We start from the raw sequence: 21171 nt of genomic DNA, 5'->3' as shown, positions 1-21171 counted from the left end.
GACGTCACACTCCTTTCTCATTTCCGCAGCCAACATGGCGGCGCTTTAAAGGAACAGTCCACCTAAAATCTAAATAAAAATAGTCATAAAGGTTTTTTTTAAGTAACTGTAAAAATGGTTGTTGTTTTTTTTTTTTTTACCAAATCTGAAAATATTTAATGTTTCCCTGCTGTGACATTGTGACAACAGATTAGTAATTATAATAGTAAATAAATAGATTATAATAAATAGAAATAATCAGCAGATGAATACAGAATAAAAAGGACTTTTTCCTCATTAAACTCACAGACTTTTACTGCACCAGAGTATTTTTGCTGGCTGGTTTTAGTTCTTTTACTTTTTATCAGCAGGTTTGTGCACAGTCTAAATATTCTGAGTTCACATTTTATTCTCCTGATTCTGATCACAAACTTTGACTTTAGTTTTATTTTCAGTTCGGCTCACAGCTGTGACATCACACTTCTGTTTATACACGTTGTTTCCACTGAGATCTATGCCAACACACACACACACACACACACACACACACTGAAACATGACTACATTTAGCTCTCTGGATCATCAATACAACTCTGGACCTGTGTGTGTGTGTGTGTGTGTGTGTGTGTGTGTGTGTGTGTGTGTGTGTGTGTGTGCTGCCTGGCATTACTGGGCAACTGGACAGCATCATGGTGAGAGGAAGAGCGAGCGAGCATCAGAGAGAGAGAGAGAGAGAGATGGTCGGTTGGTGTTTGGTGAGAACAGACGAGGGGAGAAGACGTCTGATGGGAAACACTGAGAAGTCTGTGAGTCTGTCTGCCTGTCTGTCTGTCTGCCTGTCTGTCTGTCTGCCTGTCTGTGAGTCTGTCTGTCTGTGAGTCTGTCTCTCTAACTACCTGCCTCTCCCTCAGCCTGTCTCTCTAACTGCCTGTCTGTCTGTCTGCCCGTCTGCCTGTCTGTGAGTCTGTCTGTCTGCCCGTCTGTCTGTCTGTGAGTCTGTCTGTCTGCCTGTCTGTCTGTCTGTGAGTAAAATAACGACAAATATAACAAAGAGTCATTAGTGCAGTTATAGTGATACAGTAAACCAGCCAGGTACTGAGACTCTGTCTGTCTGTCTGTCTGCCTGCCTGCCTGCCTGTCTGTCTGTATGTATGTATGTCTGCCTGCCTGCCTGCCTGCCTGTCTGTCTGATTCTCAGCCTGTCTCTCTAACTACCTGCCTCTCCCTCAGCCTGTCTCTCTAACTACCTGCCTCTCCCTCAGCCTGTCTCTCTAACTGCCTGTCTCTCTCTCTCAGCCTGTCTCTCTAACTGCTTGTCTCTCTCTCTCAGCCTGTCTCTCTAACTACCTGCCTCTCCCTCAGCCTGTCTCTCTAACTGCCTGTCTGTCCCTCAGCCTGTCTCTCTAACTGCAGGTCTCTCGCTCAGCCTGTCTGTCCCTCAACCTGTCTCTCTAACTGCATGTCTCTCTCTCAGCCTGTCTCTCTCTCAGCCTGTCTGTCCCTCAGCCTGTCTCTCTAACTGCCTGTCTCTCTCTCAGCCTGTCTCAGGATGACCGTCACTTACTCCAGTAAAGTAGCGAACGCCTCCTTCCTCAGTTTCCACCGGCTGCTGCTGCGTTGGAGGGGAAGCATCTACAAGCTGCTGTACAGAGAGTTCGTCCTGTTCGCCCTGCTGTACACCGTCCTCAGCCTGGTTTACAGGTCACACACACACACACACACACACACACACACACACACACACACACCACAAACAAATATTCAGTGTTTCAGATTTATCTTCTTCCTCTGAGCCACAGACTTCATATTCAAACACACCAGACTCCATTGAAAAAAACAGTAATTTTACCTCACAGAACATGGGAGTGGCTGGTTGGTCACTGACTCAGTCTGTCAGTTTGTTTGTGTTATTGTGTGTTCCACAAATATTGTGTTGGATCCAAACGAACCCTCTGAAACACCAAAGTCACACAACAACACAAACAAACTAACAGATCAAGACAGCAGTACGTCAGCCACTCCTGTGTAAAATCACTGTTTTTGTCAATGGAATCTGGCGGCTTTGAAGAGAGCTCTGAGTTATTTTTCTTCAAACCATCATTGGCAATTTCTACTGACAAATATTCTACGTGTGTATCACAGCCTGATTTATCTCTAATTCTTCCTGTTGTCCAAAAACGAACCCCAAATAATCACTACAGCGCTAAATGAGGATTCATCCACCACTGAAAATAGTCCCAAGCTAATGCAGAACTGTAGCGAAAGCTGTCGGATAAAGTACGATATTTGCCTCTGAGATGTGGTGGAGTGGAAGTAGAAAGTTGCATAAAATGGAAAGAACCTCAAATCTTTACTAAATACAGCACTTGAGTAAATAGTGAGAAGCATCAAGCAAAAGAAAGATGTCGTCCCTTTTACAGGGAGGACAGGAGTGCTTTCTTACGTCATCTCTGGTTGTTGGTGACGTCTGTGTCCTCTGTGCTGCAGGCTCGTGCTCTCCGACCATCAGAAGAGGTTGTTTGAGAAACTCTCGATGTACTGTGACAGATATGCAGAACAGATCCCTGTCACCTTCGTTCTGGGTACGTCTCACCGCTAACGGTCTGGAAACTCACCTGTAAACACAAGCTGCAAGTTGTTTACCTTTGTTGGACAATGGTTGTTATATCACGTTTTCCAAACCCACCAGTTATTTAGACACCAGAAGTTATAAAATAGGGCCCATGTTCAAAAGTTCTGCAACTGTTTTCAATCTAAAATAAAAGAGGCAGATTCCTTAGGATGCCATTGTTTTTAATTCACCTGGTTATGCTACTGACTCCTAGAAATGTGTCTTTTAGAACTTCCCTATGTCTGCTTTTGTTTTTCGTGTCTATAAATATGAGTTTGTATTAACACTTCTGACTGTCCAGGCTGGGTCTCCCTTGAAAAGGAGATTGTTGTTCTCAGAGGGACTCTCCTGGTCCAATAAAGGTTAAATTAAACCAAAAAAATAAAGGCATCCAACATGTGGTGCTAATGCAGGGAGTAAAGTGCCATTCGTGTGGAAAGATCGGAAGGTTAAGTGGGATCTGACCTTCATGCAGGAGGCCAGAGGTTTCATCCCGTAATGACAATTAACATCCTCCGTTAGTTGACTGAAGCACGATCCTGACCCCTTTTGTTTTAGTTACCTAACATCAACCACATCCTCGAACAACGATACCACCATGCACAGACAGTAGCAATAAAGAAAAGAGTTTGACTCCAATTTATCAACCAAATCCCAAAGATTATCACCAGATTCTGATTTATAAGAGAAACCTGTTGAAAGCAGGGTTCACCCCCCCGATGGACTCGTAATGGTACAGATTACAGACTTATCAGATTCACAGAGGATCACTGAACGCTGCTGTTATTATTAATAATCACAGGAGCAGCGCGGCTAATATTAGACCTCTGATATCACAGCTTAACACTGACTGAACCTCACTGACTGACACACGAGTGCTGAGTTTGGATACTCAGCCAGCACAACGTGATTAAAAAATAAATCCTGTAAATCATTAGAATGCGAAACCTTCACATTATTTAGAGATTGTAAGTGATTATTGTAACATTCTAAGTGATTATTTAAAGATTCTAAGTGATTATTGTAACATTCTAAGTGATTATTTAAAGATTCTAAGTGATTATTGTAACATTCTAAGTGATTATTTAAAGATTCTAAGTGATTGTTGTAACATTCTAAGTGATTATTTAAAGATTCTAAGTGATTATTGTAACATTCTAAGTGATTATTTAAAGATTCTAAGTGATTATTGTAACATTCTAAGTGATTATTGTAACATTCTGAGTGATTATTTAAAGATTCTAAGTGATTATTGTCACATTCTAAGTGATTGTTGTAACATTCTAAGTATATTTTAGACATTCACACAGGATCTTCTTTTTTATCACACTGGCAGAAATGGCCTATCATAGTTACTACATAGTGGACTGTGAAGCCACTAAACACAACTTAAGTAAATAAGCACCTTACATGCACAAGTCCATAAAACAGAAGATCGCTGAAAAGCTAAAATATACCTACAATTCTGCTCCCTGCCTGAGGACAGAGCGTGTCAGACAGACAGGCAGAGAGAAAGACAGGGGGTTTGGTTGCCTCATTAGGGGGCTGCTAATGGAAACAGATCATTAAAGAGCGAAGAGAAAGGCTAAAAGCAGGATGAGTGTTTGTGTATCTGGTCTCCACCCTGATTCACACACACACAGTGTTTACATGTATTTGTACTGTATTCTCTCAGCGCCCCGACGGTTTCCACTGTTTCCTCAACATGAGAAGACAAACGACATCCTTTTCTATTTTACATTTTGTTTAATACACTTATTCACTTTCTTGCTGACAGCTGGGTGCTCAGATCGATGCCACTTTTCAGGTCTCTGCAGTAAATTTGAAGCTACTGCTAGCAGCTGGTTAGCTTAGCTTAGCATAACACCTAGAAACAGGGCTAAACTGTTAGTACTACAAATAGTACTAGACTACCACTACTGTTAAACATCATCAGCAACTGGTGCTACAAAGCAGCTCTAACTTACATCAGTGTGCACATATTTCTTATATCTCCACCTGTCTGCTGTGACTATTACATTTCCAGGTTGTGGGACAATAAAGGAATATCTTATCTCAAATCCCACCACAACTGTTGCTGCTAATTCCACTAAAACAGCATAAAAGGATTAGTATTTAACTAAATGACGCTATTGCTGAGGGACCTTAGCTTATCTTAGCTTATCTTAGCGTAATTAATTACTAATTAACACATTACATTTGTTGATCTGTGTGTGTTGGTGTTTCAGGTTTTTATGTGACTCTGGTGGTGAATCGATGGTGGAATCAGTTCGTTAACCTGCCCTGGCCCGACCGACTGATGTTCCTCATCTCCAGGTACGTTCAAAACATCATTAAGAAAGCACTCGTTTTAGGAAATGATTCTGTGTTATTGATTCTACGCTGTATTGACGTTGTTGGATGGGACATTTCTGGCTATATTACACCCATGTTGTTTTTTTCGCACCTTATTCCAACAATTGCCTGGTTTTCCCAGCAAGGTGACCCTTCGACAGGTTCATATTTTGCTGTTAAAATGTCCAGGTTATTAGTTGCTAGAATGATCAAGAAATGTGATGTTCCTAAATCAGGACCACATCATAGACTGCACATTCTTCCACTAACTACAATGGAAATATTTAGCAAAGGTACATAACTATAGTTTTACACTCGGCTACATTTCAGAGGGAATCATTGTACTTTTTATTCCACTACACTTATCTGACAGCGTTTACAGACACAACAGTTATAGATTAAAGGCCTCACAGACCCTCACAGGGGTTTTCAGTTATGTGGCTGATTTGACCAATCAGGTCGAAGCTCTGCTGGGATTTATATGAGGCTAATTATAATTACATAATTATAATTATAACCAAAAAGGTGAACTAACAGGAAACACCAGAGGTTTACAGCTGATAATAACTTGGGTCCCTGAAAGCTAATTAAAGCTGTGACATGATGCATGTAGGTAATAGTTATTTAATTATTTGTTTCAAGAACAAGGCAACTTTACTTATAGAGCACATTTCATTACAGAGAAGCTCAATGTGCTTTACATTTAAAGAGAGACTAAAGGGGACATAAAACACTGAGCATATTAACGACAGAAATACAATGAAGGAAACAAACTATATTTATAGATACCTACAAAACCAAACTGCCCCCCCCCCGACTGCAGCTCATCAGGCCGACCGGTCACTAAAAGCACCTTCAACAGCTCCTGATCTTTAAAGTCAATTCTGTTTTGAATTTTGAAGCCAGTGAAGTGATTGAAGTATTGGAGTAATGTGAAGATGCAGGACTTTTCCTTGCTACTTTTACTTAAATAAAGAATCTTCCATCACTGGCAGTACGTGTTTCACCAAGAGAGATGATGGTTAGTTCAGGGTGCACAGGAATGTAGAGCGCTCCCAAACACAATTGGTAGGTCCAGTCCACCAGGTGATTCATGGCCTCATGTTTCCTCCTGCAGCTGTGTTCAGGGCAAAGATGAATATGGCCGCCTGCTGCGTCGGACGCTGGTTCGATACGTTAACCTGACATCGCTCCTCATCTTCCGCTCCGTCAGCACCGCTGTCTGCAAACGCTTCCCGACCATGGACCACGTGGTCGAGGCAGGTGAGAGAGTACAGTATATATACAGTATTTATCTGTGTGTGTGTGTGTGTGTGACTGTGTCATTGTGTTTAAACTGAAATGATCCTTCCCGGCTGTTTCTCGTCCTTCCTGCGACCGTCTGCTCCGGCCCCAGGGATTGGCTCGTTATTGGCCAATTAGAGCAGGAGTCTGTCTGATGCGGCATTTAGGAGTTCAAGACCTTAGACTCAACGTAAAAGTTTCTATAAATGTGATAAAACTGAGATGATTTATCAGTTTTAGAGCTGCGAATTTTAGTGTTTTATTTTTCATCATTAGGGGAAAAGTTGTTTGGTCTGACAAATACTAATGTCCACCTGAAAAATGGTCAACAGTTACAGATTTTCTCACTATTTGCTGTTGATAGTCGTTCCCCTGAAAAGATGTGTGTGTTGTTTTTTAAGGTTAGTCCTGATGTTTTCTTTGGCTCTGAATGTCCCGGTCCCCAGTTTTCTTTTATTATTATTATCAGTTTTCAGTCGTAGTTTGGTTAGGTTTAGGCATCAAAACAAGGTTAGGTTTGTACTTGGGACAACCACAAAAGCAGTTTGTACAGCTCTCATTGTTTTATAATTATTGTATTGGGTGAATCATGCTGGTTCCTTAGGAATATCGTAAAGTAGAATATGTTCCATGTCTGGATCTTTTCCTCAGAATGTGACCAACTTCATCCTGTGTTTTTCATCATATAATCATAACACTAATTCCCCTTTAAGCACAACTCTGCAGCTTCCAGTCAGGATTAGATGCTGATTACTGGTGTTGAATAACGTGTTGGTCTGCCCACCTGTAGGTTTTATGACTCCAGAGGAGCGGAAGGTGTTTGAGAACATCCGCTCTCCTCACCTGAAGTACTGGATTCCTGTCGTCTGGTTCTCAAACTTGGCGTCTAAAGCTCGTCAGGAAGGACGCATCCAGGACAGCATCGACCTGCAAACCATTCTCAAAGTGACACATTAAGCCAAATATTTCATATTCTGTGTGAAAACATCAGTGGATAGACTTTTAGAGGACAAAACAAAACCTTTTGAGATAAAGTAAGAATGTTGTAGCTAAAATTAATGTAGAATCTTTTTAAAATGTGTTTGCTAGCTAGCTAGAATGAAAACTGAAGCTAACACTAGAAGCTAACAGGTTTTACACAACAAGATTATTCCAAACATTAAATATTTGTCAAAATAAAGCTCTGAATGGACCTACTAAGACTTTAGCCACCGCTATGGCTACAGCCACTACCAAACCAGCTAATTATCTGAGCTAAAAACATGTGCTTTATATATATAATGCAATAATTGGCATTTTCTTTTGCAGATTTTCTATAAATTTAGTTAAATGTTGCTGCACATTTGGATTTTGGATGACAACTTGACTATTGTGACTTAAAAAAAAGTAACTTTGGTCGACTAAAAGGGCACATTTAGGAGCTCAACTGGTGCTTTGAGCCTCAAGTGTCCCTTCGCTGTTGCCTAAAGTGAAAAACTGAAGTCTCATCGAGTTACAAATATATTCTTTCAAAGAGAAAAGGGCACAGAAGCAGCCCCACACATTTGAGAGTCTAAATCCCTGACCACACAAACAAGACATGTGCGTAATGTGACACCCATTTTACTCCCCCAAAGGGCGGGTGGGACCGTCCTTCCAAACAGCCTTACAGAAATTTGGGTTTGGTTATTGCTGCCAAACTGGCAGCCTTATTGAATCCGTGTCTCTGTGTCCTCAGGAGATGAATCTGTTCAGGACTTGGTGTGCGACTCTTTTTGGCTACGACTGGGTCGGCATCCCGCTGGTTTACACACAGGCCTGTCTCTCTACTTCCCGTCTTATATCTGTCACCATAACATGTTTAAAACGGATGTAACTGCAGCTCATCTAATCACATCAGTAATCATCTTCCATCATGACCGTAACCCAATCAGAGCTCTGACTCTCCCACACAGAGAGAGGGAGGGATGCACGGTCTAATCTCTCCATCCCTGTCTTCAGGTCGTCACCCTCGCCGTCTACACCTTTTTCTTTGCGTGTCTGATTGGTCGTCAGTTCCTCGACCCGGCTCAGGGTCACCAAGGCCACGACCTCGACCTCTACATCCCCGTCTTCACCCTGCTGCAGTTCTTCTTCTACTCGGGCTGGCTAAAGGTGCAAATGACAATATTCCCATGAAATATCACAGTTAGAGGCCAAAAACCAGCATGTTAATCCGTCTCTCAGTAGTTTCTGACTTCCTCCATTTAGAGGTGAAGTCCGGCCCCTTCCCGTTGACCACCATGAGACCGGATTTCAGAAAAAATATGTCCAACAAGAGATAAATCTGTTTTTGATCCTGTTTGACTTGTACCAAGAATCACACATGATGTTTGTCAATTTAAAAGATAATTTTGCAAGTCAAGAAAGTCGCAGTTTGGTGCAAAACGATAATCAGATGTTTAAAAAGACGAGACAAAGTCGGGTAAGTGGCGTCCAGCTAGCCAGCTGTGTCAGGATGTAGTCACAGATCGGTTACACACAAAACTAAATGGTACTTTAATATCTTCATGACTTCTTGACTTGTAAAATTATCTTTGAAATTGACAAACATGATATCTGTATTAAAGACTATGAAAATCCGTGATTAGAAAGCAGCCAGAAGTCGTGTAAATGTCCATCCAGTTAGCCAGCGGCGCTAAAGCTACGATGGCAGGTCGAAGGATCTGCTCGTTCTTTGTCTGATAAAAGGACCAGGAGTCACCAATAAAACACATCAGAGCAGATAATGGAACATTAGAGCCTGGATGAGGCTCAGTTAGCCTCGTTTGAGACGAGAGGATGTAAATAAATGGTGTTTTACCATCTGTACAAAAAACAGCGACTTCCTTGACTTGCAAACTTATCGATCAAATTGACAAACATCATGTGTGTGATTCATGACACACAATTCAAATGGGATCAAACATTTATTTATCTCTCACCGATGACGACCGTACATGTTTTTTATGAAATAAGAGGTCGTACGTTGGTCCACAGGAAGGGGCGGACTTTGTCTCTCTCCGACAAAGATGGAGAAAGTATTCACATCTTGTAGTTAAGTAAAAATAGAAGTATTACCCAGTGTAGAACTGCTCTGTTGTACGTCAAAGTTCACCTTTTACCCAAGTAAAGGTACACAAATATTGGAATCAAAATATTCTTGAAGTATGAAAAGTAATTATCCACATTTAGCTCTTTGTTCGCTGTTAGTTACAAAACAAGCGACATCAAACTGCAGTATATCATTACGTAAAAATTTGGACCGTTCCCTTCTAGTCTGGTGTTTTCCTCCTGACTGAGACATAAACAGGCGTCTTAACCTCGACCTGTTGTATTAATAACACACCATATAAGTTATTAATAACTCACTAGGTGGAGATGAGCCAGAGAGGCAGGAAAGAGCCTCACAAGTAATGTGACTAAATAAAGTTTGTCCTCTGTGTAGCGCTACAAGAAAGGTGCAACATTAAAAGTGGTTGATCCACTGGGAAACATGAATGTGATAACTAGATTTTGTGGAAAACCGAGCCATAGCTAAGTAGAATTAAAAAGGCAGAAGGAGGGTTTACAAGGTGCGACTGAACTCCAGATATGATCTGTGTCTTGTCGTCAGGTGGCGGAGCAGCTGATCAACCCGTTTGGGGAGGATGATGATGACTTTGAAGCTAACTGGATCATCGACAGGAACCTTCAGGTCTGCAGCTAATCACAGAGGTTTTAACCTTCGGCTAACAGGCAAACGACCTAGACGTGATCCAGGTCTCGCTATATATCACAGTCCTGGATGAAAGATTTTGCCTCGGCCATGCCTTGAACTAATTTCATCGGTCGCCCCAAGTGCAGTTTGCACTCCTTCCTACTTTGTACAGCACAATATTATATTATTATAGCATTTTTGTCTGTAGTCGTCACTACAAAAAGTACAAAAATTGTTATTCTCAGTGTGTGACAGCATCATGGAAAGGATCCCTACAGAGAGAGACCTGGAAGATCCTTTTAGTTTAACCACAAACAGCCGTTCTATCGCTCTCTGCACACACACCAGACTACATTCACTAAAACAGGGATTTTAGAGAACAGAAAATAGGAGTTGGTAATGCGCCGCTGCCTCGATCGGTTGTTTTTTTTTGTGTTATCTTGTGACTTTGGTGTTTTTAAAGAGTCTGTTTGGATCTAACACAATAACTGCGTATCACAATAACACAAACTGAAGCTAAGGTGATTAACCGGATCAATTACTCATTTTGAACCCAAAATGTGTAAAAACCAGAGTTTGGATTGGGCTTTTCTCAAAAACAGAAACCACAATAAAATCCTGTCATCGTCGTCACTTCCTGTTTAACTCTCCCTCCAGGTGTCTCTGCTGGCTGTAGACGAGATGCATATGAACCTGCCTCATATGACCAAAGACATGTACTGGAACGACAGCGAGGCGCGCCCGCCCTACACGCTGGCTGCCGTCGACTACTGCATCCCATCATTCCTCGGCTCCACCACCGACATGGGGTCAACCTACACTCGCACACGTATTTGTTGTCGCATCGTGACAGGCTGTTGGAGAGAAGTTCCATCAGCAAAATGAAAAACTTTTGTCCAATGTCTCCTCCAGACTCTCGGACATCCTGCAGTTTGACGAGGCTGACGTTACCGACGGTCGTCCACGGCAACAGGACCCTATTTTGGCTTTGCGGCAAGAGTCGGTAAAGCAACATTTTATTTATCATCTCTGTCAAAGATGTTTTCAGCCTTTTATGTTTCAGTGAGCAGATTATTCCAAAAACTACTAGACAGATATCAGTAAAACATAGAAATACAATTTGGCCATTAACCAAAGAACCAAAGATCATATTCTATTCATTAAGTACTCTCTATATGCAGATGATGCATTTCTAAACATGGTAATAACATAGTAGCTGACAGGATCGTAAAGCTTTTGGGGATTTGACAGCCCCCTTGGGAAAGAGAGTATATAAAGTGTCCATTTAAAGAATATTTTTATTGTTTCTGTCATATTTTGTGATGTTTTTAGGTTTTGGGTCGTGTCCGCCGGTTGCTGAGTGTTCAAGAGCCTCCTGACCTCAGGCCTCCTCGACCCATCTTTAAACGACACAGCAGCGATGCAACAGGAAGCTTCTTCCCAGACTTCAGGTACAGCGTTACTCCTGTAGGTACCCGTATTGGCCAATTTCAATTACAGCTGGTATTTTATTTGGCAGCGAGGTGGCTCCGTGGATAGCATTGGTCTTTTTGGCATCCATTTTATCATCCATCCATCTAGAGTCCATTCAGGTCGAGAGGAAATGTGTCCACCCTCCTCCTTGGCAGTGCCCCCCCCTTCCACGGACACTCTGTCCACCTTAAGGGAGGTCAGCAGTAACCCTCCATCCCCTGAAGGCTCACCCTCTGCTGTTTTCCCGCGGCTCGTCATCAGCCCGCCATTGTGCGGCGACGTCTGTCACAACATGGATTCTTCTGGCAATGGTGAAGCAGCAAAACCTCCGAATGGACTGGATACCTCCCCCACTGAGGAGGCGCCAGGCTTGGACACCCCGAGGTAACTCATTGGTTGTCTGAAGTGTAACTTTTGGAATCCTATCCTCCAACTCCCCCTGTGGTCTGACTTACTCTTTATATTTCCAGGTCCGGTTCCTCCGTCTGTTGCTCCCCCACCCAGCTGGGACCTAAGGAATTCCGCTGGACGACACCAAATATCCAGAATCGCCCACCGACCCGGCCACGGGGGCGCCAGTTCTCCCTCCAGTTCTCCAGGCAGTGGTCAAAAGCGTCGGTACGCAGCCTGCCGAGCCCCAATGCTTTGGGCAGGCGGAGACGAGGCCTGGCTCGATTCCAATCCCGACGTTCACCCGTTCCTCCCACTGACACTCTGCAGCTCCCTGACCCCGAATACGACCACGACTTCAAGGGAATGGCAGGGAGTGAAGACAATGAGAAGGAAGGAGCCACAAACAGCGAAGAGACCAAAAACCCAAACCACCAATCAGAGAGCTTGGACAAAAAATGAGAACCAATCACGCAGTAATATAATACTGCTCAAATAGAGCCAATCTCCGAGCTGGTAACCACATTACCCAACAGGAGAAGTTGATTTGAACAAATACTTAGAAAACGCCAAAAAGGATGTTTTGAAGCCTGAAGTTTGGGTTTACAAGCCATAACACTAAAATGGTACACCAAAGAACACAAAAGCACCCCAATACTGGTAATCAACAATTAAGGTAAAACAAATGGGCAACTGTGGGAAGAGCAAGCAACAACCACAACGGCTGAGTGTGAGACACCTGCCAGTCAACAAAAATGCTGTTTTGATGCCTTAATATTTTCTTAATGGAAGAATAACTCAACGCACATTAGAGGAGGCGTGAATACCCAACATGAGCTGAGCATGCTGTGGGAAAGATGCGTTGACTTTGGACTTTTTAGAGAAAAATTGCTGGGGTTTTCCCATTCGCTTCAATACGGTCAGCGTTGTTCTTGGACGCCATACTGCTGATTATTCAAAGTACTCAGGATTACTCACTGGACTCTAACAGCTACATGTGGCAACAGTTATATTTGTCTGTTTCTGTAAGTAAGTGAGTGTTGAGTGTCTGTTGCTGCTGCTGAATCACCAAGAACTGTCCTTTTTTAAATTAAATGTTGTGACTGACTTGCCAGTGGATTCACCAAAAAACAACAATGGTGTCACCAAGGTCAAACTCAACAGTTCAGCCATTGATGCTTGTTTGTCCTCGCTGATGGACAGAGAATGACAGATAGCTTTGGTGCAATGCTGCTAGCTAGTTTCAAACAAATGGCATTCATGATGGTGCGTCTGCAAGAATTACAAATGTTCTTTTTAGCTGTATAGTATTTATTGATTATGCAGTGGTCAGCTGTTGATAAACGAATGAGCTAGTCTTTAGTTGGGCGCCTAGCAGGGGCAAAGCCGACCCGGTCCTGTCCTCTGTCAAAGATGCTGTAGAACTCTGTTAGAAATACATCTCCCAGAATCCACAGAGGGCCCTCAGGGGAAACAATATCCACGGCCATGAAACCACTGAAACACAACTCCTTATCACCAAGCATCTCCTGGAGAGAGAGCGACAGAGCAGTTTGAGTGTATTTATCATGTCAACCATAAAACATCTTTTTTTTTTCTCTAGACAAAACATCAAGAGTTGCGTGAGTCCATCAAACAAATGTCACTTTTGAATATTAGTTGTATTTACAGAAGCTTGATTTTTCAATAGAAACCTTTGAGAGGTAAATCATGTTCTTGGATAGACCCTCATTCATCAGGATACTCTCAACTAGAAAAGAAGACTTAAGTAACTTTCATACATGCACAGAAACCTGTAACTATGAGGATACACAAATGTCCAAATCAGTTGGGCCGGACATTAAACGGACTTTACTCTGCCGGCTTCTCTCGTCTGATTTAGCCCATGTGTGAATAGAGCAGATAATAAGCAGCTAAATGACTGATAAAATAGTATTAATAGTAGCCTCGTGTCCCACCTTCTGCACAATCTACCACAGCTCCACCTGATTCTCAAGTCGTTGGCCGAAGTTCATGTGAGAAAACAGCTTAAGTTGCTGTATTGTTTGGAGTTTGGCTGAGGTGTGAACCTGCAGAGTCTTGGCCTTCTATGGTGCCTGCTTTGGGATGTCTGCTCTATAACTTCCCCTGAACCTTGTGGACCTCCTCCTGTGAGACCCCTGGATATCATGTGGTTCCTTGGTGCACCAACAGGCCAACTCAGGATTATACGACTAAATTAGCATTACACTGAAGCAGAGAAGAGAAACTAATCACTGGTTTAGAGTTTGGCTGGACTAAAAATCTTCAGTCTGTGCCTTCGGTGGCACATGGTTTGAGATATCTGCTCAACATTCCTGAAAAACTAAAAACTTGCCTGAAAACCATCTAGAACAGTCTGGAACCAATTTAGAGATCCTGCACTATTTCCAGCAATCAATTTTAAGCAAATTTGGGTCTTTGACCAACTTAACACCTTTGTACAAAGGTCAGATTTCCTTGATTTGTTTCAATTCCTGCAAACAAACGACATTCGATGAATTTGATCTAATTCCCATGATGTACAAAGGACTTAAGTTGATACCACAGATTTGTTTAAATTTCTAAAAATTTTAAATTCTTATATTATACACATTTATGTGAAAATATTAGAGACTTCTAACGTCAATGTATGTTTCAATGTGGTCTCAAACTTTTGGACCCCATAAAACAAATTTATAAAGACCAGCCTCTATATGCAGATGATACACTTCTAAACATGGTAATGACATAATAATTGATAGGATTGTAAAGCTGGAACAAAGGAGTCCTTGGACCCGTGAACACATCTGGACTCCTTCAGAAACACAGACGGCAGCTAAACAAAGTCTGCCAGCCATTTTAAAAGACAAGCTAAAGAGGACAAAGCATGGACAGAATCACAAACCTTCCTGACGTAGTGTTCAGCAGTCAGTGTGTACTCTGCTCCCCCCAGGACGAAGGTTACATGAGGCAAACTGGACAACCTGACACAGTCAATAAGGAACTGAAACACACACAAAGGCAAGTATTAAGTATTCTAGAGAAATGCCGAATTTACACAGTTACACAATTAGATTTATTGGTCTCTTCACCTCTCCTATGTTTGTGGGTGTGGCTCCAATCAGCTGCTGAAGGCTGAGGATGTCATTGGTTGGTCCAGCGATGAGGGAGGTTCCTGTATCGACAATCGCCTGGCAGCCACGAGGACAGAATGAACTGACACCCTGCACCGCCACACTAAAACACACACACACAGATCATAGTTTTGGTATGTGAAGTCTTGCTTTTTTGAATATCATTAGCAGTAAATCTCATCACAAGAACAGGGGAAAATCAGTTAGAATCTTGCTTTGACTGTCTTCCTTCTAGTGGTTGCTTCATAACAATTATGATGGGGGATGGGGTCATGAGTTGACATGAATCAGGACTTCAATTTTGAGGTTATGATTATAATTAAGATGAATTCATGAATTAGTCAGAATCACATTATCAAAAACACGAGGGAAACCTGTCCATCTTAATCTGCCAGTATCCCTTAGCAGTCACAGGGATCCAGTTGATTGGTCCAGTGTACAGCGCCTCGTCGGTTCCTCCCAGCAACAGTTCGCCTGCTGGGTTGTTGTTATTTGTTCTCCTGCAGGGACAAAAATCGTCATCAACAAACTGTGTTCAAACAAGGACCCCACAAACTTTATCACACCGCTGAGGCTTTTGAGTTCCTAGAGTAGTTTGGGCTCTCATGGGACTGTCTGACTCCCGTGAAATCCTTCAACCCCCTGCAACCCTAGGATTTCTCTGGATTTCTTGCAACCAAATGCCTGTAACCCCTCTAGATCTACCTTAAACCCTTGGAGATCCATGAAACTGTAACTGACAAGAGTAACACCTCCTGCATCGCCTGAAACCTTTTGGGACTTCCTAGAAACCCCATGCCCCTTCTAACCTCTCCAAAAACCCTTGAATACCTAAAATACCGTGGGTCCTTGATGCTTGAATAAGGATTTTTGGACTTTTGCCACATGCAAGTGTAACCTGAAAGGTGCTTTTTCAAAATGTCACTCCAATGCACCCCTGAACAAGGTAGCGGGCGGTTGTGGTTAGCCCCATATACTATAAAAGAAGACTTAGCCACCATGCCAGTCAGCATTGGCTTCACTTTTCACACACGCAAGATACGCCCACTTCTTTTTTCGGTCTGTGGTGAGCCCCCTGTCATGGCTTTGGTCTGCAAAAATTCCTGGAGACATAAAACTCTTTAAAACCGTCGGGGTAGAAGGGTGGAAACCTGCTGAGGTAGAAGGAGAACACCGGCTGCTCCACTGTCTTCTGCGCCACCATGTTGTCGAAAACAGGGTTTCCAAGGATCTCTGCCAGGGACGGGTAACCCATCCCCAGAACGCCATCGAACTTCGCCATAACAAATGTGGCGCCGGGCTCGTAGACTGACTCCCCGAACTCCTGGTTCAAGGCGATCAGACCCCCGACCTGGAACGTATGAGAACTGATTACAGAATAACATAGTAAATCTTCATCTTCTCTAGCTACATGGGGTCAGAACAAATCTTTAAACCATTAAGAGCTCTTATATTGAAAATATTTTATATTTTTCCTGAAAGACTCTATAACACCTCTACCATCTACTAATGGGAAGCTTCGTGACTAAAGGTGGTCACATCTTCAGGTTGCAATTGCAATTAATCAGAGTACATTATTTTTGGGGGCATTTTTTTTTTTTTGCCTTTATTGGACAGCTGATAGTGTAGATACAGGAAACAAGAGGAGAAGGTTATGATTGGCATCTTAAGCAGTGTTTCCCAGATCTGGGGCCCAAACTGAAACGGACCTTCAGTGTGTCTCTGGCCATGACTCCCAGCAGGTGTCCTGATCCGTAGTGAATCCCAAACATTCGGCCATCATGATGAAACGAAGTTGACTCAAACGCCCTGAAACGTTTGTGCAACGCTGCGAAGAGAGACACGGTCATGTTCCCGTCACTTCAGAGGACACAACTTGCATTAACTTCCTGGAAACTTACCATAATCATGACTCTAACGTTTACCCCAAAGGGACAGAGTGAAATATAATATCCATAATAATGTTTTCAGTAGTATAGAATCACCTGAAACTAGTCATTGTGTTTTCATTAGTGTAGAAATAGCCCTTTATGTCTACATAAGGAGCAGGTCCTCTCCCATTGAATCCGCCATGTAGCTCTGCCATGTTTCTATAGCAGCCCTGAAAGGACAAACTGAGGGACTTCTGCATCTTTTATGTGTAGGTGGCATGAATGCACTGGTTGGAAGATAAAGGCGTCATTAGGAGGCTGGTGGCCAGGTAGAGAGGGAAAGCCAACCAAACACATTATTAGATTATAACAAACTTAAGCAGACAGGTGCATAATGGTGATAATCCAGGAACAGGTACCAAAAAACCACAGGAGCTAACCATGAGGACAAAAAACAGTGCTCAGTTGGTTGCAATCTGCAATCTCTCTACTAAATGCCACTAAATCCCACACACTGGTCCTTTAAACCAACCTGAAATGTAATAATTGGTGTTGTGGACAAAGTGAGTCCCCACAAAGACTGTAAACACACCTAAGTCCCCACAACAGCAGTAAAACAAGTACTACAGGCACAGACACACAGCCCTTGAACTTCTGATCACAGTGAGGACCTCAAGCTGTCAGGTTGTCCTGACCCACACACACCAAGACTAACTAACTGTGTGTGTGTGTGTGTGTAGTGCAGTGCTGTGTAGTGTAGTGTTGTGTAGTATTGTGTAGTGTTGTGTAGTATTGTGTAGTATTGTGTAGTGTTGTGTAGTGTTGTGGTACCACAGGCTTGGCTGACGCAGTAGGATGACGGCACCCAGAGGTCGGACGAGCCGGTGTCAAAAACCACCGAGAAGTTCTGCTCCGGAGTCCCCAAACTGATTTCACCGTAATACTGAGCCTGACACACAACAGAAATATTGATCAACTCAGAAACACCTGATCAAATATATATTATACATATATGGCGCCATCTGATGGCCGTATAAAGAACTGCACCGTCCCACACACCAATGATTCTGGGTTTTTTTAACAAATCGTTTTTCTCCTTGAAATATTACCACATAATATGATGCTGTGTGCTATTAAGCAAGATAAATTTAATAGAATACATTTGATTTAATTTAATTTTACTTTACTGATATACTCTGAGGAAAATTACAGTTTCAAAGTCTCAAGAAAAACTATTGTCTTCTACAATAGTTTCACAATTTCCCCCCCTTTTTTAATAATAAATAAAACAAATTCTATCACATAAGAACAGTCCAGTGTATTTTTAATAATGAAATAACGATTTAATAACAAATCCCACATCACTTGCGTGTTATTCTGTAATTCGAATTGTAATGTAAACACTTTTTAAAACATGCAGAAATCAAATTAGAGTTCATAACTCTCATTAAATCTGGTTAAATATCCGCTGTTCTTACGTCCATGTAGTTGTAGATCTTCTCGCTGGAGCGTCCGAGCCGCAGCGACGGCGTGCCGGGCGGGAAGCACTGAGCGTAGCGCCGGTTAAACATGTCGGGGCGGTGATCCTTCAGGAAGTCCTGCAGCAGGCTGGCGGCTCGCAGCTGGCTACGAATCGTGGGCTCCCGCCTCAGAGGGACCCTGAGGAAGAGACATCTTAGTATCAGTGATGATGCTTCATAGGTTTTCTTAAAGGAACAGTTCAATATTTTGGGGAATATGCTCATTTGCTCTCATGCCGTGGGCTTGACGAGTTAGCTTAGCTTAGCATAAAGACTGCAAACAGGGGGAAACAGCTAGCATAGCTCTGTTAGCAGCAAATCTCAAGTTCACTAATCATGGATCTATGTGTTAGACAGAGCTAAGCTAAGCTAAGCTAAATAATGCTAATGCTAAGCTAATCTAACCCGTACCTGGCTGGAGCTTTACGAGGGTGTTAAAGGACCCAGAATCTACGTCCACTTCTTCTACACGGCTTGTATAAACCTCTTAAAATCACTGAAAGACGACAGTTTTGACCTTAAATAGACTCAGAACCTTAATTTGATCACAGAGTTGATCTTTTTATCTGTTATCACACCCAGAATGTTTTACTGTGGGTGTTAAATATAGATGGAAGGAGGACGGGGAGGCACCACAGCCTCGACTAGGAGCCTAAATCAGCACTTCGGTTTTACTTTGATTGATTTAAAAAGATTAAAGCGGTGGTTTTAAACAGTTCACATCCTTCCAACTCAACGGCAGGCAAAGATACGTTATTGAACGTTTTCCATAAAAAACCTTTACGGTGATTATTTCAGCGCCCTCTGGTGGCACAGCAGCAGAATGTAAAGAGAGCTGCTGCTCAGCGAAGGTTATTTTTCCTACCTGATCAGCGCCGAGCTCGTCCAGGTCCACACCAGCAGCAGCACCAACACTGGCCTCAACATGTCTGTCTGTCCGTCTGTCTGTGAGTCCGTCTGGCTGACGATCAGGATCCACTGCTGCTCTCATGGGATCAAAGTCTCAAGGGATCAAAAGCTGAACCACCCTGTTTGTGCTGAACTGGAAGATGAAGAGTTCCTTTATGGGCTGAGAAAATTATGAATTATATTAATTAATTCTAATAATATATTAATATTGTAAGATGTTTTTCACAGGCAAAGTACATCACACCGTGTAGGTCCCTGCAAATAATGCTTCACCATTACTTGAATGATTTAAACTCTCTCCCTTATTTGTTGATAATATTATGAAGTGATAATGTGCCTCTTTAAAGAACGTTATCACATCAACGTAGAGGGCAGGGCTGCAACTAACGGTCGTCTTCTTGAGTCATTTATTTCTTCTTTGGTCCATAAAAAGTCAGAAAAAGATGAAAAATATCAGTGTTTCCCAAAGGAAAACGTGTTTTATCCACGACTCAAAGATTTTCAGGTTTTACCAGAAAGAGAAGAGAAACCAGAAAATATTCACAGCTGAGAGGCTGGAATCAGAGAATTTAGGGGTTTTTTTCCCTAAAAAATGAGTCAAACGATTAAACAGTAATCAAAATTGTTGGTAATTAATTCAACAGTTGTGATAATTAAGTGGCTAAATGCTGCAGCTTTAACAGTGGAGTAGAAACATGAAACTATCCTTAAGTACATGAATAAAAGTACTTAGTTACTTTCTGAAGGCCACGAGATGATGTAGTAAAACCTGAAGTTACGATTGTGAAGTTATTTTCAAGGTCAGAACTTAAAACCTCTCACTGTTTTATCTAAATGAGTGAATAAAACAGTAAACTACTGAACATCTACTGTCTGTTTGGCCTCGTTGGGTAACTTCAGTGTGTCCACACCACCAGGTCTCAGTCACTCTGACCTGATGAAGCACACGGAGCCAAAAACCAATCAATGCTGGAACTTTTCACTTGATTTCTGCACAAAACAGATGAAAATGTACAAATAGAGCTGAAACGACTGATTCAGAACTAATCAGCAACTGAGTCACTTCCACATAAAAACATTTCCTGGTTCCAGATTCTCAGATGTGAAGATTTGCTGCTTTAGATTTTAATGATTTCAACGTGTTTCTAATAATTTTGAAGTTTGGACTGTTGGTTTGGCTCATTGTGAGCCCATTTCTCACTATGTTGATGGAGAAAATCATCATGAGCTCCAGTCTGAGCTCCAACAGTAAAATCCTGCTTTTCCTCCATAATAATCTAATGATGGAATATAACAGTACAACAGTCACAGGGACACTTCTGCTCCACTACTTGTATTTTTAAACTTGGACCTCTGGGGCTCCTGATCACAGTAGGTCCACTAAAAGAGCTTGTTTGATCCACTGACAGGCTCAGAGTGTTATTCTAAGTGTGTGACAGCATCATGGAAAGGATCCCTACAGAGAGAGACCTGGAAGATCCTTTTGGTTTAACCACAAACAGCACACACCAGACTACATTCACTAAAACAGGGATTTACCCTCCAGAATATGGGAGTCACTGGACTCAAACCTTGCCTTGATCAGTTAGTTTGTGTTAGTGTGCAGCACAAATATTGTGTTGAATCTGAAATAACCTTTTAAAAAAATGAAAAAGTTACACAATAACACAAAAAAAACTAACCATCAACTACTTGCAACATTCATGTTAAATTACTATTTTTGTGAATGGAGTCTGGTGGCTTTAAAGAGAGTTATATATACCGGCTGTTCGTTTTTCTGATTATACTTCTGTGCACTTTTACTAATGTAAACTTTTCAGTGCAGGATCGAGTATTTTGACTGTAGTAGAAGTACTTTTACTTTAGCGAAGATCCTGAGTACTTCCTGCTTGCTGCTGACATAATTCCTTAATTATCTGAACTTCGAGTTAGAAAACACTTCAGAAGAGACAAAGACAGTGAACAAATC

The 21171-nt window shown here is 42.1% G+C and overlaps 2 protein-coding genes across 2 annotated transcripts; one reads left to right on the top strand and one right to left on the bottom strand.

Annotated features, from left to right (window-relative positions):
* Positions 1–718: 718 nt before the first annotated feature.
* Positions 719–13575, top strand: LOC139221734 (bestrophin-3-like). Its single transcript, XM_070853656.1, has 14 exons — positions 719–785; positions 1518–1680; positions 2467–2561; positions 4819–4906; positions 6042–6187; positions 6999–7153; positions 7926–8003; positions 8189–8341; positions 9822–9902; positions 10563–10714; positions 10818–10908; positions 11238–11356; positions 11487–11762; positions 11849–13575. The coding sequence occupies exons 2-14, from the start codon at positions 1529–1531 to the stop codon at positions 12228–12230; spliced, it is 1968 nt and encodes a 655-aa protein (XP_070709757.1). The 5' UTR covers positions 719–785; positions 1518–1528; the 3' UTR covers positions 12231–13575.
* On the bottom strand, positions 13121–19220 carry nots (nothepsin). The gene is made up of 9 exons (XM_070853655.1): positions 19159–19220; positions 18252–18432; positions 17605–17722; positions 16612–16730; positions 16054–16253; positions 15277–15402; positions 14861–15005; positions 14674–14772; positions 13121–13297 (listed from the first exon to the last, which is right to left on the bottom strand). Exons 1-9 carry the CDS (start codon positions 19218–19220, stop codon positions 13121–13123), a joined length of 1227 nt encoding a protein of 408 aa, XP_070709756.1.
* Positions 19221–21171: the final 1951 nt, after the last annotated feature.

The sequence above is a fragment of the Pempheris klunzingeri genome, chromosome 22 (genome assembly GCF_042242105.1).
Source record: "Pempheris klunzingeri isolate RE-2024b chromosome 22, fPemKlu1.hap1, whole genome shotgun sequence".
Lineage (NCBI taxonomy): Eukaryota > Metazoa > Chordata > Actinopteri > Acropomatiformes > Pempheridae > Pempheris > Pempheris klunzingeri.
Note: the sequence above shows the minus strand (reverse complement) of the source record. Positions and strands in the feature narration are given on the sequence as shown.